This window comes from Rhyacophila brunnea, unplaced genomic scaffold (assembly GCF_057557595.1).
Source record: "Rhyacophila brunnea isolate RB1 unplaced genomic scaffold, BYU_Rbru_1.0 scaffold_3, whole genome shotgun sequence".
Taxonomy (NCBI): Eukaryota; Metazoa; Arthropoda; class Insecta; order Trichoptera; family Rhyacophilidae; genus Rhyacophila; species Rhyacophila brunnea.
In genome coordinates this window covers 13,406,798-13,434,404 of record NW_028232965.1, presented here as the reverse complement: position 1 = coordinate 13,434,404, position 27,607 = coordinate 13,406,798, and the positions used below count along the sequence as shown (strand labels likewise).

At 30.6% G+C, this 27,607-nt stretch overlaps 2 protein-coding genes across 4 annotated transcripts in view; both read left to right on the top strand.

The window, feature by feature from the left end:
* The window catches only part of LOC147067903 (zonadhesin-like), a 32,935-nt gene extending 12,988 nt beyond the window's left edge, over nt 1-19,947 (top strand). The window contains exons 12-19 of one of the 3 annotated variants that reach the window (XM_085953111.1): nt 776-961; nt 1,995-2,171; nt 3,358-3,543; nt 5,787-5,975; nt 11,429-11,617; nt 13,670-13,786; nt 18,184-18,345; nt 19,828-19,947. In XM_085953111.1, the coding sequence (XP_085809237.1) occupies nt 776-961; nt 1,995-2,171; nt 3,358-3,543; nt 5,787-5,975; nt 11,429-11,617; nt 13,670-13,786; nt 18,184-18,345; nt 19,828-19,850 (1,229 nt within the window). In that variant the 3' untranslated portion in view covers nt 19,851-19,947. Of the gene's footprint in view, nt 1-775; nt 962-1,994; nt 2,172-3,357; nt 3,544-5,786; nt 5,976-6,611; nt 6,968-11,428; nt 11,618-13,669; nt 13,787-18,183; nt 18,346-19,827 lie in introns of those variants that run through there. The other 2 variants (XM_085953112.1, XM_085953113.1) reach the window with 2 other exon arrangements.
* Nucleotides 19,948-23,240: 3,293 nt separating this feature from the next.
* Nucleotides 23,241-27,186, top strand: LOC147067902 (chymotrypsin inhibitor-like). Its single transcript, XM_085953125.1, has 3 exons — nt 23,241-23,457; nt 24,769-24,963; nt 26,673-27,186. Exons 1-3 carry the CDS (start codon nt 23,394-23,396, stop codon nt 26,678-26,680), a joined length of 267 nt encoding a protein of 88 aa, XP_085809251.1. The 5' UTR covers nt 23,241-23,393; the 3' UTR covers nt 26,681-27,186.
* Nucleotides 27,187-27,607: the final 421 nt, after the last annotated feature.

Here is a 27,607-nt window from a genome sequence, read left to right as displayed (position 1 = left end):
CTTAATAATTTTAAATATTCTATAACCGAAATATTATAAACTTTTAATGAAAAGATTAAAATATAATAACGATGAGTAACAATATAGAATTCTTTATAAGTACCTATACAATATAACATTACAGTATGTTTTAAAAATCCAAACAGCCCCACTTACACTAGTATGTATTTTCTAGTCCCCTGGATACGCCAAGAGTACCCAAATAGCAACCGTAATACCTCTGATTCAGGGCTCAAATTGTACAAGAGTACCGTTCTGGTTCGTGAAATCGGTACTGTTATCGCTTAGTGTCGTGGAAAAAATAATTTGACCATCTGAGTTAGATATGCCATATACCAAAAAATCAAGCACACTCATTTTTATAAAATACACATAAAACATGATATTTATGTCAATATCTTCATAAAATTGTCTAGCGCTTCGGTTCGTAGACTTTTCCATTTCGAGCGCTACTGTGTTTATTCGGTGTCTCATGTAGATACTCAACTGATTAGTACTTCTGTATTCTGTCAGATTTCAACAATTATTTTTATCACACTGATCAAGAGATTCCTGCCACTCTCTCTATGATCCTAATGTCTCAGTCAGGCAGACGACATGGGACTACTGAGCGAGACGTTTCAACTGATTAGGAAACCAATACTAATATTAATAGTATTTACATAATAACTTTATTTATTCGAGAGTAGGTACCTACCCTCTTGATAAATTTTGGGAATTTATTCCTTTTATTAAAGGGAAGAGAATAACGTATACTATGTATTTATCATAATAGCTGCAAATAATATCTGCACTGGAGTGAACGAAGAATATTCTAAATGCGGAAATAACTCCTGCCAACTGAATTGCGACACCTATGGTAAAAATTACCTCTGCAAACCAATATGCAACCCCGGCTGTATTTGCAAGGAGCCCTTCATCAGAGATAGTAATGGGATTTGCATTCATCCATCTGAGTGTGGTAAGTCATTTAAGTTAATGAAATATGTTTAAAAATAATAATATATATTACTTAATTGCTTCACCACGCCACGCGCAAGCGGAGGATATGGCAAGCGGAAGGTCTCTTGTCATGGACTTGCACTGCATAAATTTGTTCTTGTGGCAATGCTGCATGGTAAGGTAGAGTTGTATATGACGCCAAAATTCGTGCAGCTACCTCACATAGGTGCGTAGTACTGCCTTCTTCGGCGATTGAAGCATATGAGAATTACTAAGTGAAGTTTATACATACTTTATTTGATCAAAAACAGTGTAGATACATATTAAAAACATTGGTATTATAACCCACGGTTTTAGAGACGGTCACTCTATCAAATAGGCATCAAAATATATCGTCACTGTTCTGGCAGAAGACACTAATTCGAAAAATTGACATATTGAGTTAGTTATACCAAAATGTTCCTTATTTCAAACTTTACCGTCTAAAAACCTTCTTCATAATTAAACAGTCTTTATTTTAAAGTCATCTTTTCTACGATTACTTAATAAACTCACATGATAGACCATTTCAAACATTTTAACAACTTCAAAGTCAATATACTCAAAACTAGTATTCTCCAGTGTGTTCTGCCAGAACAGGGACGATATTATGTTTTAATTCAATTAAAACATAATATATATGTATATGTACTACTTATTCCATATACCTACCTGTCTACTTTAATAATGATCAGGGACGGGTTCATCTGCTTCAAAGTAAAAAAAAAAATGTGAAAATCACCATTCTCTTCGTCTTTCTAAAGAATCGTTCATCGATTCAGTGATACGGTGATTGCATCAAAGATGTTTAAGAACGTATTCTTCTATAGAGATGGACCCTAAATATGTGAAAGTGAAGCAATAACGCGATTCTTGGTCTACTATTTTTTAAACAAACTGAGTATGAAGTTTTCCATGTTTGTACTTTTATTATAACTCGCTTCAGCTTCATTGCTAGAACAGTCTCCAGGATTGCATATTATGTTATAAAATGGTTCAATCTCTTATTTTAGCAATAAATTGTAACGGTGAAAATTATGAATACAATGATTGTGGATCGGCTTGCCCTACAACTTGCGACACTTTGGGTAAAAAAATTCGTTGCCCCACAGTTTGCGTTAAAGGATGTTTTTGCAAGAAAGGATTTGTCTTGAACGCAGCTAAAGAATGTATTTTTCCAGAAGACTGCCGTAAGTAAATTCTAGTATATGTATATTAAATGTCTAATATGTATAAGATTCGATGTCATCATATTAGAATCGTTATATATAAATTCCCTTAAATCAATAAATGTCAAATAGACGGCTAATGTCATCGTAGTAAATGTCATTCCTTTGCTGAACGCAATTTTGCGGTAATACAATGCCTGTTAATTGCGCGAACCGACGACTGATTTTCAAAATAAATTTGAATAATCTGGTAGCTTTTTTCAAGCATGACTCTTATCATGATGATTTTCCAGACAATACTGATCATAAATGTCAAAAAGCGATGACAGTATCACGACTCGGGATGACAGATAACCATTTCATAATTTCATAGAAGTAAAAAAAATCATTAGTTATTTTTTTAACCATACAGTGTTGTGAACCCCCGCTAAAAACTCATACACCACCACTTTATGATATATGTCAGTGGTGGCAAATCTATGGCACGCGTTTAAAGAGGAAAAATACCTATACTAGAATAATAATAAACGACAGATCGCATTGTATTAAAAATAGCAGGCAAATATACTTCAAGAATCAGCATTATATTTAATGTAAATATATAATTGCATAGGTCAACTTGTCATATAATATTATAACACTAACCTCATCAGGTGGCTGGGGATGCCGCGCCGCGAGCCACTGATTTTGATCAATTTACAATGATTGATACCACCGAGGCGAGAGAATGCCTAATCTGATCGGATCAATTCTAGTGCCAATGTGTTCGTAAAGAACCAAACTAATTAATACATTAACAAACAATTTCATTTCTACCCACAAAAAATGGCTGCACCAAATAAGAAACAAAAACTTGAAGGAGCTAGTAATAGTAATTCTGGCAGACAGATTCAAAATTGGTCGACCGCAATGTATGGCGTAATTGAAAAAAGTGATAAAGCATTATATGTCATTGTGTATGTGTGGTATATAGAACATCATCATCTTTAATACAATTCTTAGAAACTATTTTTTTCCCATTAAGAAACTGTTCGCCATCGTTAGACAATCTAAAAATAATATTTGAGAAATTTTGGCACGCGTACGTAAAAACGTTCGCCAACCCTGGTATTATAGGTCTTATACCATACAATAGGATATTAATATACTTACAGATAAATCTAGTTACATGTAAATAAATGATTCGAATTATTAATTGTGATTACAGCACCAAAAAATAATTGTACCGGAGTAAACGAAATTTACTCTGAGTGTGATAACAACTCGTGTCAGTTGAACTGCGATACATATGGTAAAAACTACGCCTGCAAACCAATTTGTACCCCTGGCTGCGTTTGCAAGAAACCTTTTATTAGGAATGCTGATGGAATTTGTATTCACCCAAAAGACTGTGGTAAGATTTTTCTTCTTATATGTACATATTAATTCTATGTATTAATATGTAAACGAATAAAGTAATTTCCAATTCACATATTAAGTAACTATGAATTCGAATGCAAGTCTTTATTCATAATACGAGTTTTAACGGTATTTTTTTTTTGATGATGTTAACTGTCTACTATTAGTCGAAAACAGTAAGGAAGTAAGTTACAGTTTTCAAACACCCTAATTAGCCCCCCTCCCAAGTCCGATTCTTGTAAAGCACTTCTTTTAATATTTCGATAATAAATGACAATGCCAATGATTATCGATAGACAAAAAACTATATCGATGGGATCCTACATATTAATACATTTTCCCTATAATAATCTAGAAATTGAACTGATTGATCGCATCTCTCACGGTTTTGTGCCCGGTATACTGATTCTCGATTATCTTCAAGTTTAAATTTAATTTCCATCTATATTATATGCACGATTTTAGGTGAAAAATGTTACCTAACATGCTTTAATCCGTTGGTTATAGCTTTTGACGTCTATGTTGCAACATATATTAGTATATATTATTATATTGTAGTGTAGAGATATATGCCCTCGAAATAGTAAAAATAACGATGAAAATGCAAAACGTGAGTTTTAAAAATTATCGGTATTTACGTTAATAATACTATTATATTATCTAGAATCGGTAAATAATACATAATTATCCGCGGTGCATGTACACTTTGTGACTGTAAATAATTAAAACATAGATAATATACCTACCTATAAGCCCAACCAATAAAACGGTTGTGCACTATTGGTCTAGTTACTGGGTGCATATTAATAATTACAACTATATTTATGTCAGTGTATTTTCAAGAAATAGGTTTATTTTAATATTAAGTTACAAAAGTATCAAACTGTATTTTCTATGACATTATTATTTTGAGGGTTCGTATTCAAGTTCGTATCAAAAAATCCAAAAAATATGATAATTGGCGAAGTTTTTTTAAAATTAGTAACAGCATTTTTATCATTAAATGAGCATAATATGTTCCCCAAAATCCGTGTAGAATTTGTACTTCTTCGAGAGTTAGGATGTTTTTTTCCCTAACCGTACGACTTTCCTCCCTAAAACGTAATATCCCTCGTGGTCAGATTTTGAATGTTTTTCTTATTTAGTCAGAAACCTATTTTGAAAAAAATGGGTCGGTGACCTCTATAGTTATTCTGGGCTTATATATCGCAGTTGAGTTAGCCTGGATCCAGGGCATGGTCTTGTTTTCCGAGAAATCCAGGCTAAGCCGGGACTTAACCCTACACATAAAATAACAATGACGTGGTTAAGGATTTCCGGCTAATATAGCGAAATAAGAACCGCGCAGGCAGCTAATGGGTAGATAGGTACTTATTTGGGACTTGGATCTGTCGTTGGATATATTTTAGACAACGAGGTATGTCCCGGAGACAATGAAGAGCTATCTGACTGAGTTATGGCTTGCGAGGAAAGAATATGTTCTAACCTTGGGAGTCCAATTTGCACCATTAAGGCATGTGTCACGGGATGTGATTGTAAACGAGGTTTCCATCGCAATTCTATGAATACATGCGTCCCACCAAATGAATGCGGTAAGCTTTGACGACTCAATTAATGAAAAACTTTGTGTTGTTATATTTTGATTATTATCTACTATGATTTGGTTTAGACAGATTTTAATTGTTTTTTTAACTAACCAACACTATCTGCAAATTGTAGTCTTGGTCCAATTAAAACAAATTGACTGACAATGTTTAGTGTGCACTACTTATGTCGGCTCTTGCTAACCTACCTTCACACTTCGCCACTTATGTAGATACGTATTATGTGCTGGGGTAAAAATATACTATTGCAATAATTAACAGATAAATCAGGCGCGCATATATGATGGGATCAAGACCCCCCCCCCAGAAACAGATAAAAATTATTTATGTAAATTGAATTAGATTAATACCCTTAGTTATACCTGCAAGCCAGGTGTTTATAGCTAGACTCATATTACGGAGTGCCTGGGTATGGGTTATGTTGCCGGGTAAATGTGGCAGTTAATGGGGTTGTTAATGGGCTATCTTAAATTATTAACCCATTATGATATTTTTTTTTACAAAAGACTCCCCCGAACCATTTTTGTATGCGCGCCTGAGCTGAGTAGCTCAGATTTATAATAATTTGTAACTAAATATTAATATCTTTGCAAAGTACACTACTTAAAAAATCAATAAATGTTTCTTTTTGTAGATGTGTACGAGGAATGCTCAGGCAAAAACTATATTTTCAAAGTGTGTGGACCAACAACTCCAAAAACATGCAAAACTAAACATCAACCTATTGAAACTTCAGACGAGTGTGTATCTGGATGTTTTTGTAAAGACGGTTATGTCTTAGATGACGACGACAATTGCATACTTCCAGAACAGTGCCCTATACGTAAGAAGAATATATTAACATAGTATATTATTATGTAATTCAATCAAACCAACTAACAAAACAAATATGTCTTTTAACAACTACCAATTAAAGTAAGTAACTAGATATAAGTAGGTTAGAACAATGTATCTGGATCAGATAAATATATATATTAAAGATATTATTCATGATAGTTATTTACTTTTTTGTAACCCAAAACCAACCAACAAAATGTGAGTTTTAGATTCTAGTCTACTCATATAACGAATATGCTGTCATGATGTTCAAAATTATTATAAAATATGAATATCACATGACAGTAAAACTTTAATTTGAGTTAAAGGATAAAATAATAAATCATTTTCATCTTCTGGACACATTTCTACAATTACATGGTTAGTGTTAGTTATTAATAATTTCCAAAGATTCAATAAAGTTTTAGAATCGAAAACTAATACTAATGAGTCACCAATTCCTTATAGCATAGGTACATATCGTATCAGTATATGCTTATATGATTAAATATGTATTGAGTGGTGAAGCACACGTTGAATATAATAGTGGTGTACATCCTTTTACCATTCATTCAATAGTACTCCTACTACCAAATACACTAATTATGCTAAATAACTTCTACTACAATTTGTAATTTTTAAGGTTGTCTTGATCGGAATGCCAAATTAGTCAAGTGTCCTAATCCTTGTCCTGGTGGAACATGTAGGATGCCAAAATTTTCTCCATGCAGGATGCGTTGCAAGGATGAAGGGTGCCAATGCAAGAAAGGTTATGTCAAATGGAGCGACGATAACCCAACCTGCGTACCACTTTGGAAATGTCCAAGGATTGAAGAATATTCAGATTTATATTAATTTTATAATTGTTTTATATTTGAAAACGATTTATGTATAAATACATAATACTTAAACATAAAATATATTGTTTATTTTATATAAAATTCAATAAATTTTACATCCACCTATACAATGCCAATATAAATCGCTTTGAATACTAAATTGTTTTTTTTTAAATCCCCATATGACTTAGAATTTAGATCCATCCATTGTAAGATTATTCAATTTTTATAATGTATATTACTCCTTACTAGTTTTATTCCAAAATATCGACGGAATCAAACGACCAAAAGCATTTTTCTGCAGATTATATAAAATTATTTAGTTTGTTATTACTTACATATATTGCAACGTAGGTATTAAATTATACTTGTTAGGTCAATTTTACATAATAATTACTCTTTAAACAAATACTATCATTATTGATATATACTTTATGTCAGTGTTTCCCAACGTCTTTACACCTGGGGACCAGTTAAAATAGGAAAAATATTTCACAGACCGCTATCGCAAAATAAAAACTATTATTTACATGTTATATTGTTTATTAGTTCTTAAATCTTGCATTATAAGTGATATACATAACAGATATAGAGTTTGATTGTGAATACAAAAAATAAATAACGTGAAAATTATATTGTTAATCAGAAACCGATTTGTAAATAAATTGTTAAGTAATAATAGTGTTTCGGAGAGACGAAACGCTGCATTGACAACCATTTACGTATATTTAATTTTTATTACTGATATAGCCGAAAAAGTCTTCTCCTCGAAATATGTTGACAGTCGAAAATCCAGACAATAATTTAAGTGATTTTAGTGATATTAAAAACTCAGGCAATGTTTGTATTTTATGTTTGAACACCAGAGGGGAATTAGAAAAATAATAATATACGTATATTTATTTTTTAAATGATAATTTGCTTTCTTGTAATTTTTGACATATGCATCTCAAAATGGACAACAGTCCTATTTGCGGACTGGCGGTTGAAAAACATTGCTCTACATTAATTAAAGTTTACCAATTTTAACACATCGCTTTCTACTCCCGAGAGATTTTTTTTACTTTTATCTCAACTTATAATAAAAAAAGTGAGTGTATTAAGTATTTATTAAAAAAAAACTAGTTTAAAAATGAAACATCTGAGAACTGAAACTATAAAACTATATATTAAATTAAATAATTATATTAATATATTTGGTTAGGAGATAAGGTAGGGAACCGGAGGGTAGGTTGGTTTGACTCTCAAGTGAATAACTACTCAGAATTCGGTGCGTGAATGAAATGAACCCTGGTTTTATTATCTCCTTCCAAATAAATATCAATTTAATTATTACAGGTAAGTTTACAGATTATAATTTAGATGAGGGATATCACGGCAATACATTCCGATAGATTACGAGGTCGATTGGATGAAGCGGAATGATAACCTTACGGTTCAATCTTTGATAACTGAATGACCATGTTGATTTCTTCTACTGAGTATTTTATACCGATTTGAAACAAAGTAAATGCTATTCTAGCTTGAGGCGAATGACCTGGAGATGCATATCATTGTTTACTGCATGACTTATGCAGAGTTCATGCCCTGGTCAGCAGTTCCTGAAAAATGATTATTTTTGCATTGCTAATTAATAATACATCATATTATATTATACATATATATTAAAATAAATCATATATTAAAACTATATATATTATGTAAACCACTATATATTAAAACTATATAAAAAATCAAATCGCACATACATAGATTACTCACTACTGTTAGTAATTAAATCAATACAATTATAAACAATGGCGGCTCGTCCATATTCACTGCGGTACTGCAGCACCCCCAAGCAAATTGAGACAAATGTAATATTATAAAATACATAAATTTATGTATATTATATGAAAATATCAATATTATTAAGTGTATAATAAGCTCAACCGCGCATCGATACATCCAATGTCCAATAATAATATTATCATACGCCGCGGTACGTACTTGATTTTGCACAGTACTAATTTGAATGGAATATTCTCGAGTGGGCGACGGAGGGGCGGGGGCAGCGTTGCACACAGCTTCGTACTGCCGGGTAGACAGTCCGATTTCAGATTTCTCCGTTTCTGCCGTCGCACGTGAGAAAGCGCGCCGCAGCGAGGAAAGAAATATAGTTATAATAATTTATTAACATTGTAAAACAAAATCTGCAAGCACTTTATGTAAAGTTCTTTATTTTAATTATTAATATAATTAATTATTTATATTTAATTTTGCTGTTAATAGTAAAATATAATCCAAATAAATATTTATTTTTATTTTTAATCAACCGCAGCACCCCCAAATATCTTACCTACGAGCCGCCACTGATTATATATAATAACTTTTGAGAAGAATGAGCTTGGTTATTAGCTATAGAATATATTATGTATGAAGATATATAATATGTCTCATTGTCTGCTTGCTTGTCAATGCCACCTCTACTGCCCTTGGGGATAGCATTGCCCTTCCCCCATGTCCTTTCAACGCCTACTTTGGGAAACCATGGTTTCAGATACTCACCTGATATGCACTCGTTTGACAGCTAATCGACGCCCAGTTTTCCTCAAAGTAGTGGAATCCAAGAATCTATATATATTCGAATCCCACTCGGTTCATTTTTAATTTTTCCGGTACTGAGACTTTTCCAAATTATCCATGTGTAATAGGATATTATTAATACCTATTTACATAGCTACATTTTTTTATCTTATCCTATCTAGGACATGAATTATTTGTCCAAACGATTAATGGCTTCGCCTTTTGACTATGTAAACAAAATAAAGCGACAATATAATTTGTATACATAAGTAAATTGTTAATATAATTATTGTTGGAATAATTATGTTGTGTAAAAATTTTCTATGAAAATTGTGTAAGAAATTAAAATAAATATTGCTTGTTGAATATATTTTATAATATTATGAAACTGAAACGATATATATATATAAGAAGCGCAGTTAATTATCTACCTATTGTAGCCTTTTAAGTGTCAGTGGGTATTTTTTATTCATTATTCATAATGAGGAACTGTGTGTTTTTAATTGTAATATTTTGCTTTGCAAGTGGGAGTTATATAGACGAAAGTAAGTAAAAAGTAAAAACCAAACATATCGCTCTTTTCAGCAAAAAAATCTTACCGATTATTACCTAAAACACTTCTGAGAAAATATAGTATAACCAATTATTCTTAACTTCGTGGTTTTCAGTTTTACAATGGTAACTGTTTTTGTTTGTAGATTGTGTATTTTACCTAGGATTATTGTTTGTGAATAGTATTCACATAAAAACTATATTGAATAATCATATTATCTTTTTATTTACACACGTCTCAAAATACGAAATATAAATAATATTGTGGACACTATTAACGCTTTCGCTGCTGAAGAGATAATGAGATTTTAATTGCCCCCTTTAAAATGCACGTTAATTACATCGATCGGCCACCAAAGTATTAATGATTATTGATAAAAAATAAATGAAATTGTACATAGAGAGAGAAATTATGAGCCGCCATATGAAATTTTTTTCTTCAGAATCAGATTTCTAACCTTATTTTATTTATCTTCTCTGACGTATAACCCAACCTATATCCTCAAATTATACTTTCTTAGTTGACAGACAAGTTTATTGTAAAAAAACACATTTGAAGTAATCCTGTAATCCCGCAATTAATAAATCCAGCAGGATTCTGGATTTGCGACCTAGAATACTATAATTATTTTATATTGAAAATAATTAGTAATTGAAATCTAAAAAAAATATTTGCAAAATGTATAAACTAATATAGTCTTTAACAGTATTAATGAAAATGTATATATTATGATTAGAGTTGTGTTTCGGGAATTTCCCGACGGGAATTCTCGAGAAACTTTTGAGATTTTCCATCCCGAATCTCTAGAATTGAAATTTTTAACAATTCGGGAAATTCCGGATCTCGAGAATCTTTTCTTGGGATTCGATATTTCTTTATTATCAAATATTAATTGAAAAAACTATTTTCTATATGAAAAATTTGGACAGAAAACACAAAACGTTCAAAGACTAATCGGGCCATTTAAAACAATTAAGCCAACGTCGACTCAAAATGAGCGAAATTTTTGCAACATCAGGGAATTTAGTGTCTCAAAAGCGTACGCGATTATAGCGATTTACATTACGCAGCGATTGACAGTCTGTATTTTTTGAAATTCTATTTTAATAAGTAATGTTTTCAATTATTTTTGTTTTCCTACTTCTATTATGTTTCTCTAGGTAAATAAAAAATCATATTTTTTTGGAATCTGTCTGTTTTTACACTGATTTTAGGATTTTTACAGGTTTTTTAAATTACCCGATATCTCGAGAATTCTCGAGATTTCTCGAGAATTCTTTTCTGGAAATCCCGAATCTCAAGAATTCAAAATTTTATCAAATCTCAAAATTTCGAGATTGAGATTTTCTCCGGAAATACACAACCCATTATGGTTATGATTATGGAGATTCATGGTTATTGCACTTTTTGACAACTATTACAAGTTTTACAACTATCAGAGTTCAGCTACTATTAATATGATAGGTACCAATATACTTTAATCAAAAAATATTTAATTATCAGGTAAGCAGTGTAAAGGACTAAACGAAGTGTATACAAATTGTACGACTAGCTGCCCACAACGATGCCCTGGGAAAGATGGCCTGCCACAATTTCCCTGTGAACCCAGGCCTTTCTGCGTTGCCGGTTGCCAATGTCAGCCAGGATTTGTAAGGGATGAAAATTTCAACTGTATTTCCCCGAAAGAGTGCCGTAAGAATATTATTGAATAATAAATTAATTATTTACTATCTTTTTTTATTTTTTAACGCTATTTAGTGATTTCATAAAATATTATGATCTACACAAATTAATAACGGTCAGATCGGTTTTGTCTTTTTTCTCGGATAAGTTCGACTAATGCAAAAAATACATTCATTAGGATATTATCACAAACAATGAATGTATAAAACTTGAAAGTCTGTATAATATATTATATAGGTATCTTTGTAAATAATTTTATTTCCTGAATTGTTTTGAATGCTATTAATTTTAAATGGTGTGTATGTTTTTATAAATGCTTTGTTATCATTCAATTGAAGATTATTTACACGAGTTGATAAGTAAATGTGCATTAGTGGTACCATCCAAATAAAAAATTACTAACTCGTATTCTTATTTGTCACTAAACACTAGTTGGGTGTTTTACACTTTGCGGCATGTTGCGAGCGCGAGCGTTGTGGTGGGAGTAGGTACGTATTAACGATTATTAAATAGGATGGACTTATATTTACTTGCACTCGCATGCTTGTTAGTATTCGGCCTATTTACAAATCTCAGTATTAGTAGCTTGAGAGTGGGTCTATTGTTTGGGCACCGCATCAGTTGAAGTATGGCCTTATGGTCGAGAGGGTTCAGAAGAAATTCTTGAAACTCCTTTTACTTGAGGTTGTATGGATACCAGTGGTGAAAGCGCCATAGTAGGCGATTATTTGAAGCATACCTGCTAAGAAAAATAGATAGAAATTATTTAAATTTAAATACTTAAATAAAAAAATGTGCGGGAACCAATTGAATATATCTTCAGAATAATAATTAATATTTTTAAAAAAATGAGAGCCATCTATCGTCAGAATAAATAAATAATAAGTGACAAAACAGCGCCTCTAGCGAGTATTGAATTAATATCGATTATTTTTAATAATTTAATAATAATTTTTAATAATTTGACGAGCTTATCGTATGAACTGCGTTCCAAGGGCATCGGGGCAGTCTGCTTTTATTCATACGAATCTATAGGCTTATAAGGCAAAGCTTATATATTTAGTGTCGAGGACTGTCGCTTGGGCGGTTCATTCAAATAATAATTAATAATGCGATAATTAAAAAATAATAATTTCTATTTGTTCAATCACGCCATATGAAGATAGAATATTTTGAAAAATAATTAATAATTTTATCTCGTGCTTATTATTTATCATTTAATTCAGTCATAGAACATATAAGTATATATATATTATATTCTAGGAAGTTCAATACTTTCCTTCTAATAATTATAAGACAGTGCTCTGGTGGTTTTTTGAGATTATCTCAAAACTCGATTTTTGGAATATGTGAGTTATGACCATGTTATGACTCTAGGCAACTCATTTATTTACCAAACGATTCTACAATATAACAGAACTATTTTTATACATAAATAGGGTGATGATATCTTATATTTCACAAATGCAATAAATCTTACTTACGACAATTCTCTAGAAGAGTACACATTTCACTGGAATTTAAAATACCCCGGTGCACATTTTTTAGAACTATTTAATTTAAGGTGTCTATTGGCACATGTTTTGGGGGAATACATTCTTGATATTCTATATTTTTTCCATAGCACTTTATAGCTGAAACATGAAATATATACACATACATAATAATAATAATATTCTATAGCTACATAGCTACAGAGAAAAAAAATGATAAGAGAAAGTAACAAAACGTTTTAATCATAATAATGACTGTATTAATAATAATTATTATAAGTATGATATTATTGTGTACTTTTGTTATCTTTTATTAAGACAACGAATATATGTCAGACAGTGTTTATATTATATTTACATGGAATAAACAATATTTTCACTTATGTTGTTTCCATGTCATCGTATTGTAAGAATGAGTAAACATGAGAATATTAATACATATAAGCACCATATTATGTCTGAGAATTTTTTGAAATATTTAATTGATAATTATATTTCATTGTAATGTTGAATACTTTTTCCTTTACAGCCATTTAAAAAAAATCTAAATAAGTATATTTCATTTTAGCACCATTTGAATGCAGAAACCCTAATGAAGAATATTCAGTAGAAACTCAAAGTTGCGTTTGCATACATGGATTCGTAAGGGATGCTGAAAATAAATGCGTTGGTGCAAGCAATTTTGGTATGTTATAATTGAATCCAATATATCGAACTTATTATGCATAGGTGCCATACACAATGATAAACTTAAACAGTATTTTTGTATCTGTTTAGTTAAGTACTTAAGGTGGACCATATGCCTCATTGTCAAGGTGGTTGGCAATTATTTTGAGAATACTGGTTTATTATAGATTGAAAAAGTTAACTGCATGCCTCTTGTTCATGTTTTACAACGTTTTTATAAGGTCGTATTCTTATTTCTCTGGTGGTTGTTTATCCGGTACAAATCTTGCAATTGATTTTTAACTAACTTCCCGACAAGCTAGATATTTGAAACTTTTAGAATATATCAGAACACGATGCCAATGCATTTTTTTAATACTTTTAGCCATCTTTAAGTAGAATTGAATTCATTTTCAGTTGATTCTATTTTGTATGAAAAGTTATTTCGGAATAAATCCGTAATCCAATCCACTATTATTGATTGCTAGGGGTCGGGGGTCCTAGCAACTAAATTATTAATTTATACGTGCGTTACTATGAAAATCAATATGAATGTCAAAATGACATTTCAGTATTATTTCTATCAAGTACAAATTTTTTTGATCGTTTAAGCTAGTCAAGTCAAGTTTATATGATTCAATAGAAAATTTTAAAACGTTGTATATAAAAAGTTCTTTTTATCTTGTAATTATTTTTAATTGAAGTGACGAGCTTCGCGTCTCTCGAAAGTCATGTCGTGTCGCTTTGATAGAGAGAAAAAGCACGTCATCCGGTATCCTTTTGTAGTATATTATACGTTTCTGCCGGCAATTTCAAATACAATAATATTATAGAATTGCACTACATATTTTAACTTGGTAAAACTAACATTTTAATTGGGGAGCACTCTAATATCTTCATTGGTGATACTACTTACCTACATACGAAAATATAAGTACATTAGTAGCGAAGGGTGCAGGTAGGCTGTTAAGATCCGCCATAATTAGTGGACGTTACGTTTACGTATTTGTTTTTATTGAACTAAGACTACAATTATTTACAGACGGTATTGGTTAGTTTTTCGAAATCAGTTAAACCCTGTCTAACCCAAACCGTAATAGATTTGGTATATTTTGGGCGATACGACAAAAATGTGCACATTTTTTCATACATACTTATTTGTTTTCGTTGGATTAAGAATACATATTACAAATATTGTTGGTTCATTTTTTTAAATTCATTAAGCCCTACCTAACCAAACTATGCCTAATAGAAAAAACTATAAAGTTATGTATTGTGTATTTGCATAATTTTAGATCTATTATAGATGGACAAGTATTTTTTGGCTTTTGTCTATTATGGGTTGCTTTTCGTATGGTTTAATAATTGAATTTTAAAAACTAACCAACACCATCTATGAAGTGTAGTCTTATTTCAATGAAAACATATACCTACGTATGACTGACAACGTTTAGTATCTTAGATCTTAACAGCCTACCTCCACTCTTCACCACTGGTATATATAACATAAATATAAGTGTCCTAAAGAAGATGTTGGCATAGTGAAGTATCTACGAGTAACTAACTCCTCGCTTGATACAAGACGTATCATAATATTATAAAACCAGTATTTACCTTTACCACGAGACAACAACCAAAACTATCATAATACGTTATCTAGTAAAAATGGCAAGATTAATTTTTCACTATCTCTATTCCATGTTTACAAAATATTAATTTATAAAATGACTTTATCACTTGGTACCTCTTAACCATAAATATTAAAAAAAAAAAAATACGACACATTCCATTTTTTATATGTGGTGAATAAATACCAAGTGGTGGGCCAACTCATTTTATAAATAATAATAATTTGCACCATGAGTACTTTAGTGTATTAAGTCAAAGATTATCATTTTTTTTATTTAGAATTTTTCGCTTTAACGTAGTAACTCAAACAAAATGTGAAATGCGTTGTAATTGAGTTACTTCACTAAAGTATTTTTTTTAAATATGTTAAGAAGTTGACTGCTTTACTACATTATTTAGATATACTATGGTAATGAATCAATGTGATGATTTTTTTTGGTGCATTCATGTAATATTTTGATATTTGATATACTAAAGTATTAAGAGCGTACATAAGTGAAACGGCAAATAATTTTCAACAGTATGTGGAAAGAAATTTCGCAGTCGTCGACAATCGGAGACTGACTGTCGAGGTGTGAGCACGTCAATTTGTTTTGTGATGGCGTCGGAGGAATATATTCTTAAATCGTGTAAAGATGACTAAAAAACTATCCGCATGTACTTGAAAAAGAAAACATGTCAATGAATATACTCTTATTATTACGAATATAATAATAAACATAACATTAAAAGAACGCATGTTGAATTTTTATGACAAATTATATTTCGTTCGGCTCGCGTCATTTGCACAATCCGCGCATGGCCTCGTCACGATCTTTTTAGACCATGCCTCAGCTGAAGTATAGCCTTAAGCTGATATGAAGTTCTTAAACTTACCGCAATATTATAGTACGAAATTGATTTGTACCTTCAAACGCTGATATCTCAAAACTATAATTTTGGAGTTAATATACTAAAGTAGATACTCATGGTGCGAATTGTACCAAATAAACGCTTAATCTTTGTAGATTATTATCAGATATTATTTAAAAGGAATATAGCAGAATTTTACGAGACCTTATCGGTATGTACGCGCGAATGGCGTTTTTTAAATATTGTATTGCACTTTTGATGACGAATAGGCTAACGACCTATGTAATAGAACAAATTATCATTTATGATAATATTGTTATCAGTCAATAAGGTTGTCCGCAAACATGACTCAGCGAACATGACTTAAATGATGTAGAAGTCAGTCAGTATGGTATGGCTGCGTGGGGTATAAGCCGGCTCGCATATCAAAACTAGTCTCATCTGCAACGTGTCGAATACATCGATGTGGCGTCATCGTTATTCACAAAACACACGTTGCCGAATGGAGCTCCGCAGATTGGTCGAATGTGACTTTTTAGGTTGAAAAAAAAAAACATCTAGTGCTGCTATCAACAAATCGCATGCGTCTCGGGCTGCGAGTCGAAGATGCCAGAACGCATAGGCACACCTATAAATTGGTCATTCCTATACCGGTTCGCCGGTCGCCTAAATAATATTAATAATTGTTATACATCATGTCGAGTCAAATAATACCATTAAAGTTGACATTTTAGCCTTCGAAGATTGTATTGGTCTAAACGTTGAATTCAACCCTTGCGGGACGGCGTGTCCAAAAACATGCGCGAATTTGGATACACCTATCATTTGCACCAGACAATGTGTCGCTGGATGTGCTTGCAAAAGCGAATACGTCTTGAATACTATTGGGGAATGCGTACTAACAGAGGAGTGTGGTAAAATTTACATACATAAAATTTTTATGTACCTGCCTATTTATTTTTGTCATCGTGTAATTGGGTACTAATTGTATCTTGTGCATTATTTGTTATACATTCTAGTTTTCTGTCATGTTTTATAAAAAATGTATGTCTGTACGTTGTTTCTTCCTATCATTTTCATTTATAAAATATTATAGGCATACATTTATATATTTATGTGTGTATTAATTTACTTCGTGCTTCTTTTTGTGTTTTCCAAACTGTGGTACGCAATATGTTTAATGGTATACAAAGTTGAATTTTAATATTTAATAAATTGTCAATCGTATATTTTCTATAGCAAGTGTTTATGTACAGTGTACACGCAAAGAATACAACAATTTTGAAAATCGAAAATCCTAATATACTCGTATAATGGCATGATAATAAAACTATGTATGTCATTAACATGTAAAAAAACTTGTAAATATAAATCTGAAATGGAAATTTACGATTGACATATTATAAGTTCTCGAATCTGATGTAAATTTAAAAAAAATCAAGTTATTATTTTCATTATAAAAAAACGACTTTTTTTAAATGCGTTAAAACAAATATAACGAATAAACGCTATCAATATAATATTTGTAAAAGAAGTGCATTTAATGATCACCCTTATTCATAAAATACGATTTAAGTACCAAAAAAAAAAAATCTAAAATACGTACATTTTAACTGCAATTAATTTTTTAAACTGAAAAAAATACTAATTATTTGAAATGTGTGTTATGTATGTATTTAATTGCGGTTTTTGCTAAAAACGTTACTCTAATCTTAACTTACTTAATTTACATTGGTATTAAGAAATGTAGAATTGTTTTAGTGTAAAAATCCATTAGAAATGGCACGCATTGCATCTATCGTTATGAAAGAAGTATAATATATATTTGTATATAGATACGACTGAGGTCTTCATTTGATAATACTAAATATAACGATTATCCTTATATTTAATTATATTGACATACTATTTAGAGTAAATCACATTTCTGTGCAGGTAAAGTATGCGGGGTAAATGAGGAGTACGCAACCTGTGGATCATGTGACGGATCTTGCAACAATCCATTCCCGATTTGCACCACTGTTTGCCGAGTCGGATGTTTCTGTACACAAGGCTATGTCAGAGAAAACTCTGTCTGCATACCAAGAGCAAAATGCAGTAAGTAATATAGGGTATTTTAAAAGGGAAATATATTCGCACTATAAAATAGTCTGTTTTCACTAAGTGCCGACAACATTGAAGGAGATAAAATTCACTTCGGAAATGGAAAGTTTTCACAAATGATCGACAACAGTCAAATGGTAGATTTTCACTAAGGAAAGTAGTTCTCATTTGTTAATAGATTATTGTATTGTAGTAGATATATTCAGATTATTGTAACACTTAAGAGCGTACTTCAGTGAAACGGCAAACAATTTTCAACAGTAGGTGCAACGAAATTTCTCACTAGTCGCCAATTGGAGACCGACAGTCGAGGTGTCCGCACATCGATTTGTTTTGTCATGGCATCGGATGAAAATATTCTTAAATCGTGTAAAGATGACTAAAAAACTTTACGTATGTACTTAAAAAGAAAACATGTCAACGAATATACTATTATTATTAGTAATAGGTATAACAATAAACATAACATTAAATGGACACATGTTAGATTTTTATTGCAAATTATATTTCGTTCGACACGCGTCATTTGCACAATCCGCGCATCGCCTAGCCACGATCTTCTTAGACCATGCCTCAACTGAAGTATAGCCTTAAAAATTCATAAGTGTATCGACGGAAAATACATGCGGGTACACAAAGCGCTTAACGTCAGCGGACAGCAGAGCCAGTCCAAAAACAAAAAAAAATCTTACTTAACTTTCTTCTTTAAGCACTACGGTGCAATGGTTGCAGCATCAGTCCCGTGCGGCTCCGTCTCGGGACGGAATTACCACTTAAAATCACTTCTTTCAGACACGTTTAAAGCGTGATGGAAAGTCGCCGTGCACATCCACGGCTGTGCATATATGACGGGTGGTGGTGGGAACTTTCACATAGTTTGCTCTTCTTTGCGGATAAATTAGTTAAAAGAATACACATTTAATACATTAAAAAGAACACGTCACAATATTTGACGTCAGATTACAAATGACTGACGTATTCAGTGTTGTTTTACTGTTTTGTGTTATATTTTGGGTACTTTCAGACCTATAATTTGATTATAAATACTTATTCAGCCATGAGAGGTAAAGTAAGTCATTTGCCAAAGTTAAACTTAGTTTATTGAAGTTTTGTGTTGAGCGCACTTTTTATTGAAATTATTACTAGTAGTGGGTATTGGTTAATATGGATATATACTATCAAAAAAATATTTGTCATATTCATTGAACATATTTGACATATATGCCAAAGTGATCTCATCCTAGCTAAGATTATTAATTGGCTCACTTTAATTCACTATTTTAGCCATGTTCAGTATTCACCTTTATTTATACTTTTACTATTATATTATGTTGATCGTATTAAGTGTTAATCACAATGAACGTATCACAGTAAATACCTGAACCACATCAATCATTTTGCATACCATTATGAATACTGTCTTTCCTGTCAAACACCGTTAACAATAGTTTTTTTTTTTTTTTAAATTTATTTCAGGTTCGGATCCGATTATTTTCTGAGTTGGTGATCAATTTGAAGAAAAAACATGGATTTCTTATATTAAAAAAAAAACAGAATAACTTACTTATATACTTAAATAAAGAAACACAACCACATTATGTTTTTTTTATTTATATTATTCAATTTCCTTTTATTAATTCATTCACATCAATGTATATTAATATTTTATTGACAACGACGTTGAAGAAATACTTTCTTTTTGCGGAGCCTAAATTGTCTAAAATGAAACCGGAAAAGGACTTCTCATTAATTATTTAGCAAAAATCCAATCTCACATTTTCCTAATTGGGCTGTATTTCGACCAGGGGACTGACAGGGCTCTAGCCTGGGGACCCCGGTACAGAGGACCCTCGTATTATGGGTCGACTAAATAAGTGAGATAAGCACATATCAAAAATTTGCTCTAATATCAACGTTAAAAATATAATTAACGTTAAAAAATGTGTGGTTTCGCGAAGCAACTTTTGATTATTATATTTTATGTTAACACAAGTGGATCTATTCAAAAATAGAAAAAAAAATGCTAAATATACGCTGAATACCTCAAAGCTGAAAACCATTTGAAAAACGCTGCTGTATAGCGTCACACTATCTTTAACATTAACAATAGGTTGGGGGGGGGGTGCTACAGGATGTGGAGAGCATGAATTAGATACACTAACATGACCATGCGCTGCATGACTGAATGAAGTTTTTTTTTTAAATATTCTTTTAAGATGAATACTCTACCAGAGGCACCCAGTGAAAAAATAAGTTTGTATTTGAGCGATTTTTTCGATAATTATTTTATTTTTCTTTTTTTATTATTATAAATAAATACGTAGGTACCTCTCTAAAAACATTAAAATGAAAAATATTTTTTTATTCTAGGTCGAAGATAAACTTACAAAAAAAACATTACAAAATGTGAATTCATGAAAATAAGATCACATCTTATTATTTTGTGGTCATGTTTATAAATAAAATTTACTGTATAAAGTTTTTTTGTAACGTACAGATTTTTAATAAAAAATATTGTTTTAATGTTATATATATTTATTTTAAAAATCATCGTTTTATATAAAAAATATTATGTGTAAGTATAACTTACAATCTTTTTTATTTATATCGATTAGGTTACTACATATTTTTATTGAAGAAACTACCAAAATTAGATACCTATATTATATGCCATTAGTCTATTAATTGAACTCGGTTTCATTTAGATTTACTTCATTTTGAAAACAGTACCGTACCTGCTTGATCTTTGCCGACCCGGGAAAACACACGCCATATTTGATTTTCATCACTAGGGAATTCAATCCCGAGTTAAAATTTTGATCCCGGGATTTCGGAATTACAATCTGACGATCCCGAGATTGACATTTTTTTCGATAGTTCGTCTTACATGTTCATACAATCAATATTGATTAAATCAGTAAAAAATGTCGAGTATAGTTTATACTATTTAAAACATTTATTGTTAATATTGTGTACGTAGAATCTTGGAAATACATAGGTTTAATGAAGTAAATAATATTGTATGAATTTTCATGTTGTGTATTGAAAACAAACGTGTGTAACACCACACTATATTTTTCACATTTATAATATAAACCTCCATCCACCAATCTCAAATATTATTTCGATATTGAATTGATATCACCATCTTTCTTGTGAATGTGAAATTTCAATTCTTTATCCATTTTAATGCGCAAAAACTATTTTAGTGAAATATCCCTGGGTATCGAAGGGTGTTGAGTAGGGAATCCAATCCCGAGCCAAAATTCTGATCCCGGGATTTCGGGATTACAATTTGACAATCCCGGGATCCCGGGACTGGTCCCGGGATTGGGATTTTTTTCCATTGTTAATATAAAATTTTTATATTTACAAATAACATTGATAAAATCGGTCAAAAATAAATCTAGTATAATTTATACTATTTAAGACATTTATTGCTAATATTGTATACGTTAAATCTTGGAAATACACAAGTTTAATGGAGTAAATAATATTATAATATAAATAATAATGTGAATTTAATATGAGATTGCTATTTCTGATAGTAAAGACATAATGAATAGATCAGCGAGATTTAAAATAGTAAAGCAAATAATCATGGCGTACGTATGGCCTTTCCGCTTCATAAATCTAATTAGTCAGCCAAATATGAAACTGTCGTAAAACGTATGATATCATGGTGGAATTACTTTGTTAAAAGTGCGAAGCATTGTTTTTTTACCAATCTTTCTCATTTTTAATAATCTATGTGAAAAAATAAAATGAATCGGCAACCTACACATCAAACTTCATTCAAACTCAGTTTATTTCTAATGTAGTTATTTTGTATTAAAAGTATTTTTTCTGTTATATTTTCCATAAAAATTGATAAAAAAATCAATCCCGAAATCCCGGGATTATGTTTATCAATCCCGGGATTCATAGGTATCGAAAATAGCTCGGGATCCCGGGATCCCGGGATTCGGGATCCCGAGATTGCATTCCATAGTGTTGAGGGTGTTGAAATGCGATCTTAGAACTGATTGAAATAAAAAGATTCTAGCTTATATTCTATTATCTGATTGGAATGATTTTTTGTTGATTCGTTATATTTATCGAGATAATAAATAGCAATAAATAACGTTTTTATTGACGACAAATACATTGACTTCACCTTGCACCTTACATGAGCTCTACTTTTTCTCTATTTAATATTATTCGTCATCTAAATTCATTTAAATAAACGGATTTATTATTTTTAGTGCGTATGGCAGCAAAAAAATGTTTATTTATTATCTGTGAGCAACCCGCAATACCCCTGTGACATGTGCAGGTACATACACGTCACTAACAATATAATGATTTTGTACACATACCAATTGATTGTGAATGGTAAAAAAATCAATCTTGAAAGTTTTGGGATTATGTTTACTAATCCTGGGATTCATAGGTGTCGAAAATTGTCTGGGATCTTGGAATTGGATTCCCTAATCATCACAAATTGGCAAAAAAAATAAAATCTGGTAATATCCTCTATTTTTGTAACAAAATATCACCGCTCTGATACCTAACGTATGGTATTTTAAAAATATATTTTTTTCTTCATAACACCATACCATTAACAATAAATTCTTCAACTGTGTGTTAAGCTATATTTTTACACTCATATGTAGATTTATAAAATAATATGTAAAAATATTGCAATTATTTTATCATTCGCGATAAATGCAATGTATACTATTGTCAGACCTTGCAGAAATATAAATCCCCGCTCTTCTGAGAATGACGTTCATTGAATGTAAATTTTATGACGTAGCAAAGTAAATAAAACAATACCGTATTATAAAAATAATTTTACAGAGCATGGCCTTCTGTCTCAATATCAATATGTGATATTCAAGTATAATAATTCCCCTTTGGTTTGTACACATAACAAGGAAAATGTGGATAGAAATTCTTTACATATAAATAAACGTTGTAACTTAAAGTATTCACTAAAGATTCCCTTGAGGTTAAAGCCGGTGTTTTCATATAGTTTGAACTGTTTTTAATATACGAAAATGAAAGTAGCCGTTTGTTTATTTGCTGCCCTGATGGTTGTTTATGGAGTGGAAGGAGGAAATAGTAAGTGATTTTATTTACCGTTCGATAGTTATCTATAAGTAATATAAGGTATGTTATGATTGATATACATACTAATTTATTTACGTAAACAAATTTCATCCTGTATGACTAGTTTTTTTTTTAATAATTAAAATGGTTTGCCAAAGTATAGTTGTTTTACCGTCAGTCACCTTTATTACAAAGTAAATAAATATTAGATATTTATCTTCTGTCTCATGATTCATAGTATAATAAATTTCACTAGCAAAATACAATAAATTAACTTATGTATTGTACATCGTTTTATATTATACCTATGATATAAAACTTGGTTTAATCATGATTTTAGAAAAACCTTAGAAACATACATCTTAGAAAACATATTGCAAATTTTTTGGACCGCTTGGGTTTTAAATTCACAACATGTACTGTAAGGGTGAGTACTTATTTCTTTTCCATTACACTATCGAACCATTTATGATTCATGAAATATATTGCTAATTATTACGCTATCTGTAGTCTTTCAAATTCTATACCACAGACCTTTGCGTTCGTCAAAAAACCAACAGTGTAGGGGTTTGCCGTGAACCCGTTTAAGGCGTTAATCAAAATTGTTCACACTTGCGAGCACGTTGCGAATTCTGTTCATCCCTTATTGTAATAATAATAATGTAATATTGTAATAAACTAAATTTTTGTTCCTACTAAAAATATCAGCAAATTCTACTACCATTACCTAAATACTGAGAGAATAGTTAATTACGGTGAATACCTAAGACATAGTCCTAATATCTAAACTACTAAACCACCTACAAAAGTAATTCCTTAGTTCTGCTATCACATAAATTATATTTTATATAATATGTTAACTTTATATAATACTATACTGTGAAATGAGACTGGTACGTAATAATTTATCGGAGTGGGAAAACAAAAAAGATAACCCAAACCCAAATTTTTGTTGTAATTTTGACTGTCGGGATTTTGATTGTCTCCATTTTGACTAGTCTAGATTTAGTTAGACCAACACCCATTATAATTCTACCACGTATGAGTGCAATATGATATATTTTGGATTGATTACGATGTGAAAATGAAAAATAAAACCATAATACTTCTTAATATTATACATTATTGTGTCACCATTATTTACTACGAATTCAATTTAGCATTTTGATGTAATATGATGTATCATATGGGACAGAAGTCAAGTAAATGATAATCAAGCAACTTTCTTTAAATGCATATCGTATTGGTGCGGTAACGTATTTTTATATTATGAAATAATTTAAGTATTTGACAGGGGTTACAATATATTACTTTATATTACAGATGACCTAAAATGCGATGGACCCAACGAAGTGTACGTCGATTGTAAAATTCCCTGCCGACCAACTTGCAGATCTATCCTGACGAATCGACCTATGCCACTTTGTCTTCCCCAAGAGCCTTGCCCTCCAGGATGCGCTTGTCGCGATGGCTACGTTAGAAATGACAACAACATTTGTACAAAGATCGAAGATTGCCGTAAGTAATCAATGAAATAATACTACAGAAAATTAAATATTCTTCATTAGGAAAGGTATCTTCACATATTGTATTCGATAAAATAGCGTACCTATATTAATTTATTAAGTGCTTCTATCACTTTTCATTCAACATTATATAATATTATTTTACGACATACTGAAATAATAAACATTGGCTAGTATTTTTTTTTAAATTGTTTATCAAATCTCAAGCATATTTTAAAATCGAGAAAATTAATGAGACAATAAAGAGCTGATCAATAAAATAAATCATTCGGTTTTTATCCATTTCTGCCTTTTATGAATCGATACAATGTTTTCGGCTAATTTTCTTTCATGTAAATAACTACACACATTTTTTTATCCATGACTGCTATAGCTTCACGATAATAATATTACACCTTTCGAATAATATTTCTTTATTCAATATTCCTTATAACATATTTGTGACATCATTAAACAGACATTATTAGTTATTGTTATTAGGTTATTACATATGAAGTATAAAACAATCGCCTATACTATAATATTTGTTTCAAAATTCATACATAACTTGAAAACAAAGCTTTTGTCATTACAAATTTTATTGTATAGGTACCATGTATTTACATTGACGCAGGTATTAACAATGCCATTGTTAGAATCGTAGTACCAATATTACGTTCATAACTAATGTGTCCTATGCTAATTTAAATATTATGTACTTAATTAAAATATTACGATGTTAATATAATTAAATACATTTTTTAGCCAATTATAATAATATTATACTAGAAATTAAAATCAAGAGGTAATTTTCATATTTGGTCAAATCCATTTTAGACAAAGTGAGAAAATGCGATATTTTCACAACCCCTTCCTAAAAGGTTTGTATTTACTAGCAACAAAACAAACTCGTCGTCTCTTTGATCACATTCATGATATATGGCATATAGCAAAATAACATCTACCTTTGCGGTTACGTGATTAATTGAAATGGATTTGACGCTGTTTAGATTTTTCAATTATTGAAAATTAGTCCTATATTTAGAAGGTTTTTATTTATGATTTAATGTTAAATTATGCGAGTTCTGAAAGTCACATAATATCAAGCACTCTTTAAACTTTAGGGAGGGATTTAACATTGTCTGCAACTTTGTTTTTAGAGTTGACTTCTTTTGAAAATTACCTCCTGCAATAGCTACTACAAAATAAATTATGGAATTTAATATATTATTAAATAACTTGGTAATCCTAGTTATTAGTTGGTAGGCATTTGATTGTCTATTTTACCACAATATTCATTGTAAAATATGTATCACTCATATTATTATTACGAAACGCCTAGTTATACGTGCCTTGGGTATATACAGACTGCCCTGCTAAGTATAAATACAATGTTTTGGTTTTAGTGAAGTCAGAGTTTTAAAGTTTTAGTAAGTGTTAGACAAGAAGAGTTTTAAACTACTTTTCTCTTGTAATGTAAAGTTATTGAATTGTTTTGATCACAGAACAGATTAATAATGTGTTCCCTGGTTTGGACATAACTATAAATAGACACGTCTTCTTAGAGATTATGTCAAAACAATCCAATAATTTTACATAAGTTATATAAGAGAAAACGAAAACACTGTCTTTTTACTTAGCAGGACAGTATAGGTAACCGATGAATAATTGCATTCATGTATTTTTGATATCGAAATACAATACCATTTTTTTTTATTTCAGGTCTGTAACACCACGGAGACTTAAAAACAATCTGAAAACTCCAAAATATATCCAACAACAAATTATTATCGCATTGAATGATAATCTTACTGTATGGTGATCTTTAATGCACCTGCATAGTAATTAAAATAAAATAAACATTCTTTTGACAACATATTGACCATTTTCGTCTGCTTAGAAAGACATTCTCAACAGATCTATCTAACCACATGTAGGTAGCCTAGATGTGAACTTCATACGTAATATACAAAATATTTATCAGATCAAAATTGTAATTTAAGAAAATTTAACTATTTACCTACAAATTATAGCAAGTACTAAATTATATGTAATTTTATTGATAAGATTATTATTAAGTATTTAAAATAATATAAGTACTTACATTTATATAATGAGAAAATAAATATCCAATTACGAATTATTATTAGTAGTTATATGTAGTCATATACCATACCATACCACTTGTACTTACAATTATGAAAACAAATAAAATTATGTTTTTTTGATGATCTTATACATTGTTATTTATTAACAATGGTGTGAATAATGTACACTTTGTTATCCAGTATTACCTTGAATCATGAATATTATTTAATATTAATATCTTCTGTTTGACAAACCGCATTTTTATTTTGCCTTCGGCAAATTATTGCACACACTTACAGGCTTACGAATACTGTCAATCAATCAATTTTAATGAACTTTTAATTAATTCAAAATATTGATTTAACAACACAAAACTGTTTATATACTATACAACGTGTTTAATTAAAACTGTTCAAACAAATCTGAATATTTTGAATGTGTTATTTACCTCCAATAGTTTTTGAGGGGTAAATAACCAATAATAATAATTGTACCTACATCATAATTACACTTTGTGCCATCTCATATCACTGTGATGTGATAGAGGTCGTCAGATTTATGAAAAGGCA

Excerpts from the sequence above, each read along its gene's own strand:
- LOC147067902 (XM_085953125.1), top strand. The coding sequence starts at position 23,394 with ATGAAAGTAGCCGTTTGTTTATTTGCTGCCCTGATGGTTGTTTATGGA. Across the intron at positions 23,458-24,768 it reads TGGAGTGGAAGGAGGAAATA|ATGACCTAAAATGCGATGGA; the intron begins GTAAGTGATTTT and ends TTTATATTACAG.